Genomic DNA, 12,992 nt, shown 5'->3' on the forward strand with positions numbered 1-12,992 from the left:
CCATTCGAAAATGCCAAAGGAAAAGCCAAATTAGGACGTTTCAAATGTGCTCTAATACAGCATTTGTCGAATCCATAATAATAGATTGAATGGCACAAAATGAATGAGTGACTAAGCCGATTAACATGTGTCTAGCGTTTTCAGAACAAGTTCGAATATATAGCACATGTCAAAATCTCCATAATTAAGAGCACTTTGATAAAAGGCTCAAGACCGCAATCCAGAAATAACGACAAAGCCGATTAGCATGTTTACATTAGAAGTTTAGAGATGGAACTGTTCGAATCTGTCAGAATACTGATGACGCTCGCCTTGAAAAATCATTAGAAATGCTTTGTTTATCTGAACTGCCATTTGCAAGAAACTAACCAAAGATCTACCAAAAATAATGACTTACCATAATATTGTACACTAAATTACAGCTTCCTAGAGTTGCTTTAATTCGTCCAGCCCCAAAAGCCATCACAGACCATTTTTACAGAGCGTCATGGTCAGAGCTGCAGGCGTTAGAAAACATTATATTTAATAATAACATTCAGCAATGACTCAGCAACTGCCAGAACTGCAGTGACACTGACGTGGTGGTGTTGTGTGTGTTGTGTTGATACATGTGGATCAGACACAGCAGTGCTGCTGGAGTTTCTAAACCCCTCAGTGACACTGAACTAAGAATAGTGCACCAGCCAAAAACATCCAGTCGACAGCGTCCTGTGTCACTGATAAAGGACTAGGGGATGAGCAACACAAACTGTAGAGCAACATATGAGTTACTGTCTCTGACATTACTTCTACAAGGTGATATAACACAAAAATAATGATTATAAACTGCTGTGTGGGATTCTGCTTTAAAAGCTTATGTTCCTCAAAGCATTCCATAATAAAAGTCACATGTTATTGTTCTGTAACACATAGTGAAGTCAGAGCAATTCTAGTGGAGCGCTGGATCAATAGTAAGCCCTGTTCTTCTTATCAGATTTCTGATTATGTTTTTAATAACCGCAGTCAATGGGTGGGTGCGTTGTGGCTGTTTAGTTTTTGTCTGCTTCGTCTCACTAAAGCAGTTTTGTATCGATGTTGTTTTGCTCTGTTTTGTGTTGTTGGCTGAGTCTGTGCCACTGACAGAAGCGAACAGTGGAGTGAAGAGTGTTCATTAGTGTTATTAAACATGATGTGATGGCAATGCGATAGAAGCCAACGCTGGTCGTATTGTTTTCCAAGAAACTGAAAATAATTATCTGTATATAACAGAAGTGATATCAGTACACATCCACAGACCCCCACTTAATAGCAACTGCAGTGGTGGTGTTTTAATTTCTAATGGTAAATTTGGTCAGTTCTGTCTGCTCCATTTTTAAATGGTGCATTTATGTATTTGTAACATTTATTCATCTTTTCATCAGCTGCCGAATGGTGTAAACATTCCATGATGAACTGAGCAAAATGTAAAGACTAAGTAAATAAGAACATACGGGTACTGAGTATATATAAAGCCTATATAAGCATGGAATAATATGTTTATTAGGCATATAATAGTAATTAATTACATATTAATAAAGCATGCATAAGCATGGGATAATATAATCATGTATTTGTAACAAATAGCATATTATAAAGCATTTATTAGTAATGAATAGCAAAATTAATAAAGCATGCATAAGCATGGAATTAAATATTTATAAAGCGTATCTAAGTAAAAAATTGTAAATTAATAAAGAGTGTAATAGTAACAAATAACACAATAAAGCCTGCTTTAGTAATAAATAAGTAATAATTAAGAAAACACAAAAAAGCTACCTACTGACCCTCACCTGGTCTTAAACTTACAGGACCTGAGAGAGAACCTGAGAAACCAGATCATTGCACCCTTTATTATATTCCCTCATGCTAATGTCTGTTAAACATGAATTAATGTGGATAGTTTAACACCGGAGAGCAGCTTGTGAAAAGCAGCTCTGTAGAAGCATTCACCCTCTGTCATTTTCTGAGCTACTGCTCCCTTTCGATATTTATTGGTTGGTGATGAATGCGTGTGAGCAAAGGCCTGAGGTTTTTCCGAATGTGAAACACTTATTGATGTGGTGGGGAGCAGGGGACAAGGCCTGAGAACATGAAACCAGTGGAGAGTGGACTGAGACATACTTTTGAAAATGTCTTTAATTGATTTAAATGTCGTTTTATGGATTTAAAGCTCCTTTCCAGGACTGGACAAGCTGTTTGTAAAGCTCTGCAACAAAAAAGGTCAGCAATGATCAACAACCCCAATTACAGGGCCTTGGAACGCTTACCTTGTCAATCTGCACCAGGACCATTATGGAGCTCCTACCCTGCACTTTTCATGTATGTTATTTTCCATTTGTGAATGTGGTTCACGCCACATCCGTACTCTTTTTATATGAGCATTTTCTGGCCTCTCCTTTGGGCCTAGAGAGCTGTTATATGTAAAATAGCTTCATATTGTGCTTCATTCATGATGTAGTCCAGTCTGAAACACTCCTTATAACTTCATCACAAATGAGCGAAGTTGAGCTGCTAATGGCTAAGCAGAACAATCTGATCTCGATTGGATTTCAGACATCCAAAGGTCCGTTATTAGGATTCATACAATGTGTACAAAATACCTACCCAGCCTATACAATCAGCCTTAACCCTAACCCTTTATTTTATTAGCCTAACTTATTCTTATTTAAGGGTTTTAAAAATAGTGGGATATAATGTATTGTGTATGATTTAATTCTTAATTGCATGCTACAAATCTTTGATCCTTGTGGTATATTTACTGAAGCATGTGAAGACCTCAGAAACTCATTCATTCATTCATTCATTATCTGTAACCGCTTATCCAATTAGGGGTCGCGGTGGGTCCAGAGCATACCTGGAATCATTGGGCGCAAGGCGGGAATACACCCTGGAGGGGGCACCAGTCCTTCACAGGGCAACACACACACACACACACATTCGGACACTTTGGAGTCGTCAATCCACCTACCAACGTGTGTTTTTGGACTGTGGGAGGAAACCAGAGCACCTGGAGGAAACCCACGCGGACACGGGGAGAACACACCAACTCCTCACAGACAGTCACCCGGAGCGGGAATCGAACCCACAACCTCCAGGTCCCTGGAGCTGTGTGACTGCGACACAACCTGCTGCGCCACCATGCCGCCCACCTCAGAAACTCGTGAGTGTCATATTAATAATGAACTGCTACACCTTGCTTTTTGGAAAATATAACACACACCATACTAAATGCTTCAAGACCATTTAAAGGTACTCCACATTTGTTATGTGTACTGTATATTGACACCTCGGGCGAAGGCTAGTGGAAGAAAACTGTTTGTAAGGTGAATTCCTGGGTAAATAATGGGATGTGACCTTCGCTGTGGCATTGATAAATAGTGAAGCTGTGGATAGCATTGGCGTGAGGGAAGTACCTTGTGGGACCCATCCAAACATTCATCCAGCTGATCTGCCCATAATGTCCTGCTTCTGAATGGGCCCTGGGATGGACGAAGGAGGGAGGGATGGAGGGAAGAAGGGAATGTGAGAGCTTGTATTTCATGTCCGAAGGCAGTGGTGTGTGGTGGCCTCCTTGATTGTTTCTCCCATTCCCTTCCCATTGCCGGCTGGCCCCATAGCACAGAATTTAAATGTAAATAGATAAGTCATTTCAAGCCAAGGAAGTGGAACCACAGATGCACTCGCTCAGATCGAGAACTCCGAGAGTTCCCAGGGGCCAGGAGACTAATGTCCTCACATACTGTACAGGAACAGGGCTCGGGACTGAGAAGTAATTTGGTCTAATTACTAAAACTGCCCTCAGCCTTAAGCCAGAGAAAGGGTCCTTGTTATCTTTGCCCTGCAGAGGAAATTCATTTGGAATCTCAGGCAGAGCTGGAGCCATTGATTCTACTTAAAGAAAGGCAAGCAGCTCCTTAATTTGGGTTCATTATGTTTTGTTTGGCAACCTCAGCTTGGCCAGGTTCAAGTGCAGCACTCCTCACACTCTAAAGCTCATTTGCCTTGGTGTTTTTTTACCTACAGACTCAGCTCCAGCTTCTACTCTGGACTGCATTTCAACACAAAGACTTCAAACATATTATAGTGGACTATGCCCAATTTACAGTGATGAGACTCTCCCAAGGCTGGTGAATGCCTAATGTCCCACAGGATCTTTCCATTCTGATTAATTGCTCATAATATATGACTTTCGTTCAAGCATCTGTGTCCTACAGAGCTCTGATAGATGTGCTGCATTGTCATGTGTTCCCAAAGCATCACCTGCCTTCGTTAGAGACAGAAACATCGGAATAATTTTCTCCTTCCACATATACATCAACCAAGCCACTTGCCAGGGGACACTGCCTGTCCTGTAAACGTATAAGCCTTTATTAGACCTGTTGTCCTTACTTTTTAATCAGGTGTTCTGAAAGCCATGTGTTCTCAAAGATTCTGCATAATTAAGGCTTAAGGTATAAACAACAGATTTCACTGGAGTTTTGCTTCTTGAATTCTGGTTCATCATGCACTTGGGGTGTTTTCTCTTTTGAGTTTTAGTCCCTCAATGCTTTTTCCTTTTGAGAAGTCTTGGTTCCTGTTATTGCCTTTTTCCACCAATATGGAATAGGTTCAGTTCCTGTTCGCAAACCTAATTTGAAGGCATTCTATTCATTTCCACCAACATAAATAGGTTCCTGAGCAAGAAAATCTGTTGCCAGCTGGAACCAAAAATAGACAGTTATTTAATGTGAAATGTGATGGCGCCTGGGAGCATGTCGAGTTTAAGGAAATCAAGAAAGAGCACAGAGCCTCAAATAAAGCATTATTGTGCAGTGAAGCGGAACGGGTCTTTTCCAGCATGTTATTTTGCTGTCAATGCTGTGCTGGTCAAAAGGCCATTGAACCAGATGGTCTTTGTTTTTTAAATGGAAAATAAATGGAAGGTGGGAAAAGGTGGGCACTGTTCACCAGCTCAGCCAAACCATATTCTAAAATACTCAGACATTAACAGACAGAAGTCTACATAATTTCCATGTGTATCATATCATACTCTGATCTGACCATGCTGTAAACAATGGATAAACCATGACCTTGACTCTATCAATTTATCTATGGCTCTGGCATTGAATTCAGCAACAGGAACTGAGGGACCCTACAATGATGATGATGTACCCTTGGTTTACATCAAAACTGGTGGAAATATGGGACCAGAGTCCTGGTAGAAATGGGTTATATGAGAGCCTTGGTTCTTCTTAGTGGTGGTTCTTCCTCATGTTTTAAGGGAGTCTTGGTTCCATACAGTGTTTAATCCGTAGTCTCTCTTCATTTTAATGAAGCATACTCTTCATTCATTAATTCATTATCTGTAAGCGCTTATCCAGTTCAGGGTCACGGTGGGTCCAGAGCCTACCTGGAATCATTGGGCACAAGGCGGGGAATACACCCTGGAGGGGGCGCCAGTCCTTCACAGGGCAACACACACACACACACACACATTTACTCACACACTCACACCTACAGACTCTTTGGAGTCACCAATCCACCTGCAACGTGTGTTTTTGGACTGTGGGAGGAAACCGAAGCACCCTGAGGAAACCCACGCGGACACAGGAAGAACACTGAAGCATAATCTTGGATAAAATAATTAGATACGATACTAAAAAAGCCAAGCTGTTCCTCATGGCAAAATGCACACTGAAGGGCTACAGAGACCACACCCCCTGCACTGTTCATTCCTCCATCACATGTACAGCATATGTCCAAATGATTTTTAGAAACCTGACACTCAGCACTACTGAAAGCACACATTTGGGTTCATATATTTATTGACAGTAATAGCATTGAAACATTTAAGCAACAATTAATGCTCACAGTTGCTTGCTATCTAATAAATCAGAAAAGCTTAATGAGCAATTACATTTAAGACAATAGTTTATTTATTTATTTATTTTTTGCCTCAATGTGTTTTTGTAACCCATCATTGATAATGTATTGGGGTTAACCGAGGTTAAGGAAGAAGCCTGAAACTATTATTAAGAAACTATTATTAAGAAAAAAAATGCAGAGGCCAGGCTTCAGAAGCTTGTGGGAAAATACCTTATATTTATAAAGTTCTGTATGCAACTAACTATGTGTCATGGTTATTATTTGTATTGTTATAACGTCATGTCTGATGTTGACAAAAAAGTGTAAACTGGTGATAGTATATGATATAGTCCCTAAATTATCCAACATTTCCTATTAATTCCAATAAATTCCCAAAGTTCCCAAAATTTTCAAGGAAAGTTTATATTTTGGAATATTTCCAAAGTTCCCAATCTAAAGTTCCCATGGAAAGTTAACAGTAATTTACTGAAAATTTACTGGAAGTTTATCCACGCCTTCGCAACCCTAGCCATAATCCTCTGAGAGATAGAGATGATGACTTATACCTATGATTTGCACACCCCACTGCAGAGTGGCTAGGCCTTCCATTGACTGCAGTCATAGGCACAGTGAATATTAGCTGTGATGCGAAGGACGGAACTCTATAAACAGGGCCTAACAGCCCATAAGCCCATAAACATAGAGAGAAGCCTGTCAAGGCAATGAGGGGGTAATATATGTTCAAGCATTATGGTGTGTATGTGAGGAGTATTCCTGAGACTGGGCGCCTGCCTTTCTCACCACTTTCTGCTTTCTGAAGTGCATTTACACCAGAGGCACATGTGCTGTGGACCTGTCAAACAGCTCTCTTCAAAGCAAGTACCTTTCGCTTTCCCAAGCTCCTTGTTCATCCTGCCACCGCGGTTCACCAAGTCATATTCCACACTGTGCATTTAGGACTCCAGTGTTCGTCTGACAAGTCATGTAAGTAGCAGAGGGCTTGATGGATGACTCTTATTTTCTTGTCAGCCTTGAACTACTTTTATGTTTATCTTGATATGTCTCAGATGGGCTTTCATTTGTCTCGTACAGTGCTGGAAAGAGGAGATTTCAGAGCTGAGGGAAAGGGAAGAACAGCATCTCAATAAATAGACTCGGAGAAAGAGAGTTCTCTGAGTGATAGCCGTGCATTGGGAGGATGCCACTTCAGCACAGACACCCAAATACAAATGAGAAATTGCCTGGGACGAGGACAATTTATCAAAACCTGAAACACAAAGGGTTCATCCAGAACCTGAACAAAACAGAAGGAGTCAGGTAACACTGTTTGTTTAGATATTAACCCCGCAATGTTATCCAGCAGGCAATGTTTTCTTTTTCTCAAGTTGGTTATCTTTGGAATTAGTCAAGACACACATTGAGCTTGAAGCAAAGGAAGTGCCCAGGTGGCCTTCTCAGTTCAGTCCAGACTGCTGTGAGTGGACAGTGTCCTGTGGCTAAAGTGACAAAATCGTTCCCCTGAAATTGTTTTTCAGTGCTTTCTCTTGGAATTAACCTCATGCTCAAGCAGTGCAGACACCAGACAATAGTGGATCTCGCCTTCAAGGTGGTTCATTGCTGATACGCTGGAGTTTTCAACGGTCTGAAGGTATACACCTAAAGATTCTCCACAGTCATATTTGGATCCAATCCTTCAGTGTTTCACATTTTAACGATTTGTTCCAATTTCAAAAGTGTGTTTCTCAGGTTCTGGGTGAAGGCCGTTCAGTCTTACTGCCCATTTGTCACGTTTGTTTGTAAGACTCTGCTGTAAGATCAGGATTATTTTTATTTAGATTAGTTTTATCAAATATGGCGGTGAACCGTGATGATTAATGTTTTCCAGTTAACCACAGTCCATCCTCAGTCTAAGAAGATAATACAGTACAACATCCCCAAACTCAGGATTGTTGATTTGAAGCAGAGAAACAATTCAAAATTAGTCAATATTCATGTGTGCAAAAACATCGTACAAATTTTGGCAAAGGTCTTTCATGTCTGGCCCACAGTACAGGAATGAAAAAATTCTGACATTTTTCACTGATTTATTTATTTATTTATTTATTTATTTATTTATTTATTTATTTTTGTTCTTGATCGTTGGTCCCCACATTACATGATCCACCCTCAATCAAACACCACAGATTTGTAGATTTGACTCACTCCCAACAGACTGCTACATTGTAAGAACAGGCAGGAGATTCTCTCACTACATATAAACGAACACAGCGGATAGTTGTGGAACCATAAACCCAGCTTGGCTCTCATTGTGTTATGGTCTTTTAGGCCTGATGGTAATGTCCTGTTTCACACCTGAGAGAGAGTCACCATCCACCCCACACTAATTTGAATCGTAAATATTGAACATATTTTAAAAGTAAAAATCACAATCAGAGGCATCAACGTTGGATTACGTACTCCACACTCTACAGGATCATCTGGGAAGATTATAGTTTACGATCAGACTTTTTTCGCAGTTTTAGAGAGCAGCAAATTGGCCTCAAAATCAGCCAGATTGTCACGTAGTGTGGGCCATCAGAAAATCTCTATATTTGGCCTGCAGTTGGCAAACAAGAGAAAGAAACATCCTGATAAAGCCTGAGTAGACTGATAAATCAATGTGAAAAGTTGGTTATTTAGATAAGAATTTGAGTTCTTAACAAGAATAATAGGGGCTTATAATCTCCTCAGTAAGTTGTGAATGGTAAGCATCAGTGTTGAAGAACTCACCAGTAAAAATGGAAAAGAGTGGATGAAGTGAAGTTACAACAGCAGTATTTGTGTTGGTGCTTGATCGATATGTTTTTTATTCTGATAGTATGTATGAGAGTACGTTATGTTTTTAAACACGCTAACAGTTCACCAGCTTTCAGCTGCCACTTATTATTCAGAGTAATTTCCGGCTGTGTTCAGCTACACGACAGATTTCCATTTATTTAGTGAGTTCACATAAAAGAAAGAGTGCTGTTCTCGTTTTTCACCTGAGTCTGAGCATATGCAGGAACACAATTACCGCCCACCCCGTCTCTTACTGCGAGAAAATCTTATGCCTCATTTATCTAATGTCATCACCTGGGTTCTTCATGACAAGGCACTCAGATGCTAATGAGCTGGACCGGAGGAGATGGAGAACGGCCGTATGGGGGCCACAACTCATGCCACAGAAAAACAGCTCAAATCAGCACCTGGGAATGAGACAGATGTAGAACACAGCAGATGGGTTTAGAGAGTTGTGACTGTGTTATCATTTAAATATGAAAAAAAAAATAAACTTCCTGAAGTTCTGAAGAAACATTTCTGCAAGCTGTAGGTTTCTCATAAAGATAGGTTTATCTCAAGCTCCAGACTCCTATTTCTCCCCTTGTATCAATTGGTTTTGTTGGTTTGCATCATATAGATCCTCAAACTATTTCTCTAGAGGTGGATTTTGATCTACAGATTGGAAAAAAATCTCCTCAGAAAGCAAAGATGAAAAACAAAGTTTTCAGAAGTTCACTTTGTGGACTAGCTGTGGGAGGTAAATATACTTTGTGGACATTCAACATTTCTTCTGAAGTTAGGGGAAGGCTTTAGACTGCTGGAACCTTTCTGTGAGGACTGAATGGCATTTGCCTCAAAGAAAAGTGATGAGGAATAGCACTGATGTTTAATGATTAGTCCTGGATCACTGGATTAATCCTGGATGACTTCAACCAGTCACAAGGTTTGATCACATGATCAGTGACTCTCGAGGGCTAATGATAAGGGTATTGGCAAACTTTGGGAAATGCAGTGCCATTCGTCTGCGTTGCTAAGTGTAAAATATCCTTCATGCCTCGATATGGTGTTAATCTACATATTATTCTCTGATATGAACCAATAAATATCTGTCTGAGGAAGTGAATAATCAATAACTGCAGCCACCTTCTATTTTTTGTGGCTTGCAGTACATGCATTACAAGAGACGTAGCAAAACTTTTCAATTCGAACTTTACAGCATATTAACTTCTGTAAAACTGTGTAAGTGCCTAAGCTGGTTGTTCAGAACTAATTCTGCTCAAGCCAAAATAACTTCACTACTGCCCTATTTCCCAAGCGACATGGAACAAGGCGTCTAGCTGTGGAAGACTGCTTCAGTTCCCAAAGATCAGGGATCAGTTTCCCGTACCCATTCTTAGCTTAAACCACTGTGAGCTAAATCACAACAGTGTTTTCTCAGATCACCATGGAAAGCAGATTTTACACACTCCTGGGTTTAATCGGGTGGTGTGTTATACAGCGCAAACAGCTGCATCGTCTGGAACGACCTTGTCTCGGGAGGCGGCGGTTCGCTGCTCCCACCACAACAGGAACATCAATTCTGGGTAGCCGTCTGTGTCTGTTGTCTCCACATCTGCACACTCTGAGCCTTACAAATCTGACTGTTAACAGCTAACACTCTGCTTACTCTGTTTAACCTGAGGCTTCTACTTTGGTGGAAGTTTCACTCACTGGGCAGAGACTGAGAGGAGATATGGAACATAAGTTAAAGAGGCATGCCAGCTAGAGGTGGTATGGTACAATTCCTCTTTTTCAGTATCAGATTGCTTCCTTCTCTAAAACCCACTACAATTGAAGTTCACTTAATATGATCATCTAGAGACAGACCGCCTTGCCGAAACAGTCTGGTCACAACATGAGTTGGTATATTTTTAAATAAAAGGCCATTCCCATTCCCAGTATTTGTAAAATGTGCCCACTTGATGATCTACATGTGAATTTCTGATAGCTAATGGCCCAATGATAAGCTGCCTTTAGCCATAACCCTAACACTAAACCTCTACCTAAGGCCAATCTTAAATGCTAACAGGTTAGAAGCAGAAGGATTTTCTCATGCAACATCCTCGCACAACACATTTACAGCACTGTTTCTTTGATTGTAACTAGAACTAGAAATATATATATATTTTTAAATGTTACGAATAGCTGGGTGGCTCCTTTTACTAGTATATGTACCAATTCTTGGATAAAACTCAGATTAAAATATCCTACAATACCTCACAGGAAGAACATGCGCACAGCTAACCACGACACACCACACAGTGACAGGCTGTGCTATTTCAGAACAGATTTGTTATAGGAAGGACTGGATCATAAGACATAAGAATAGACATCTGAAATGTCCAAAGTACTGTCTGTGCACGATGCATGAAAAGTGACCTATAAAATGTTTTATTCATCCTAATGAATGGTTAATAAATAGCCTGCTCTCAAGGTGGCTTCATACACATTAGTCTATAATTCCCAGAATTCATACAATGTGTGCTAAATCTGTTTGGTCCTGTATGAAGTGTGCTATTCGTAATTGTGAATATTCACTTTTAGTTTCTTAGAACACCTCAGAACGTTTTTTGAGTTTCTGATTACACGATGTGAGAAATCAATCTTTCCCTAAACCTAACACTAAAAGCCAATGTAAAAATAAACCCAACCCTAACCCTACAGCTAAATTTAAACCATAAACAATAAGCTCCAAAAGGTTAGAGACTGTGATGCTTTGTGCTTTGTGCCCTAAACGTAATCAAAACCCTAAATTTAATTGTAAGTTCCAAACAATTAGAAATAAAATGCTTCTAAATTAGTGCAATACAGTTACCAACAGGAAACAGATGTTTGACTGAATATGGCACAACAACTGGAGCACTCTCTTTAGTAAATCTTGCACATTTTTTGAAGATTTTTTTTTGTAATAATAACATGCAGCCAAACAGTTATGGCAGTTATGGATGAATATTAATAAAACAATTATAAAGGTTTCACAATGCCCCTCTAAACTGAAGTTTCACCTTCTGTTTTACTGAAATCAAATGAAAAATGATTTTATTTAATTAATTTGAAATTAAATCATAACAGTTCATAACCCCTACACATTTGTGATTTCCGGTTAGAGTCAGACCACCGTACAAGATTCACTGGATATGTTTAGACTGCCTTCCTTCTTGCAGCTGAGCGCACAATAAACCTTTCCCTCTCCTCCTAACCATGCAGGAAAATGCTACATAGGAAAGAGCCTCATGCTTTTGTCTTTGCTTACGAAGGGTTTGTTGCTCTCTGTGTCATATCCAATACTGTGCTGTCCACTAGCATTTTTTCCACTTTGTTTATCAGAATGTGTTTTCATTATCAGACTCCCTTACCTCTGAGCAGCTATTGTTTTTCTTCTCTTTGTCTTCTCCCTGGGCATGACAAGCTCGGCAACTAATAAAAGTTTAAACGTGCACATAAACTTTTAAATATTTAAGGTGTGCAAAGGTTAGCCTTCAAAACAAGATCAGATATGAAGAGGAGGGTGCCTGATGAATACTGATTAAAGATAGTATGCATCCAGTCTCCTACAGATCACATAATAGACACAGTGGAGTATCTTGGCTTCCTGTGCAACAAAGGTAACTGTCTTCTAGTGGAAAGTACAAGAGAAAGTAAGATGACACAAGAATACTGTTCTCAGGTTTCAGCTTTGTTTTTTGTTTTTCTGGTTTGGTATGAACTGAATACTGCTGTAAACGGTTGATAGTGAGCAGCCCTTGTAAGCTTCTTCCAGGTGAGAGCATTCTGGGGAAGGTGATACAATGCCCAATTGCTTCTGAAGAATCAAATCTATTAAGTGGCCTGTAAAACTCAACAAAATCACTGAGCTGTGATGAAAACGTTTGTTTTGGTGCACTGATTAATCCCTCAAATGCTGGAATAAGCCATGCATCTCCAAAGCACTGGCAGAGTGCTAACCGGCACCTGATTCATTCATTCCTTTAGAGGCCAGCTGATGTATTGTTGCCCAAGCGAGTGCTACTCAAGGACAGGTAGGTTCAAGGGAAAGCAAACCCCACTGTTCCTCAGACAGATTTCAGAGCTGCAGCCAGAGTTTCACAAGAACACACTGTAAGATCAGGAAGTGAAGTATGAAGTATTGTGCGAACTTCTGTAACTTTATCCAGCCATGGTGCACATCTCTGTTTATGTAGTCATCATAAGAAGTGTCCTCTTCAAGGCCTTGGATGGCTCTTTTAACTCACAGGGTCACGGCAGAGACATATGCCAAACGTCACATCTGAAAGAAATGAAACATCAGGGCT

At 40.1% G+C, this 12,992-nt stretch overlaps 1 protein-coding gene across 1 annotated transcript in view; it reads left to right on the forward strand.

The window, feature by feature from the left end:
• Positions 1-7,060: 7,060 nt before the first annotated feature.
• The window catches only part of LOC136678528 (adiponectin-like), a 47,404-nt gene continuing 41,472 nt past the window's right edge, over positions 7,061-12,992 (forward strand). Inside the window, 1 exon segment of the mRNA XM_066656574.1 lies at positions 7,061-7,179. Within this exon segment, the coding sequence (XP_066512671.1) occupies positions 7,061-7,179 (119 nt within the window).

Source organism: Hoplias malabaricus, chromosome Y (assembly GCF_029633855.1).
Source record: "Hoplias malabaricus isolate fHopMal1 chromosome Y, fHopMal1.hap1, whole genome shotgun sequence".
Lineage (NCBI taxonomy): Eukaryota > Metazoa > Chordata > Actinopteri > Characiformes > Erythrinidae > Hoplias > Hoplias malabaricus.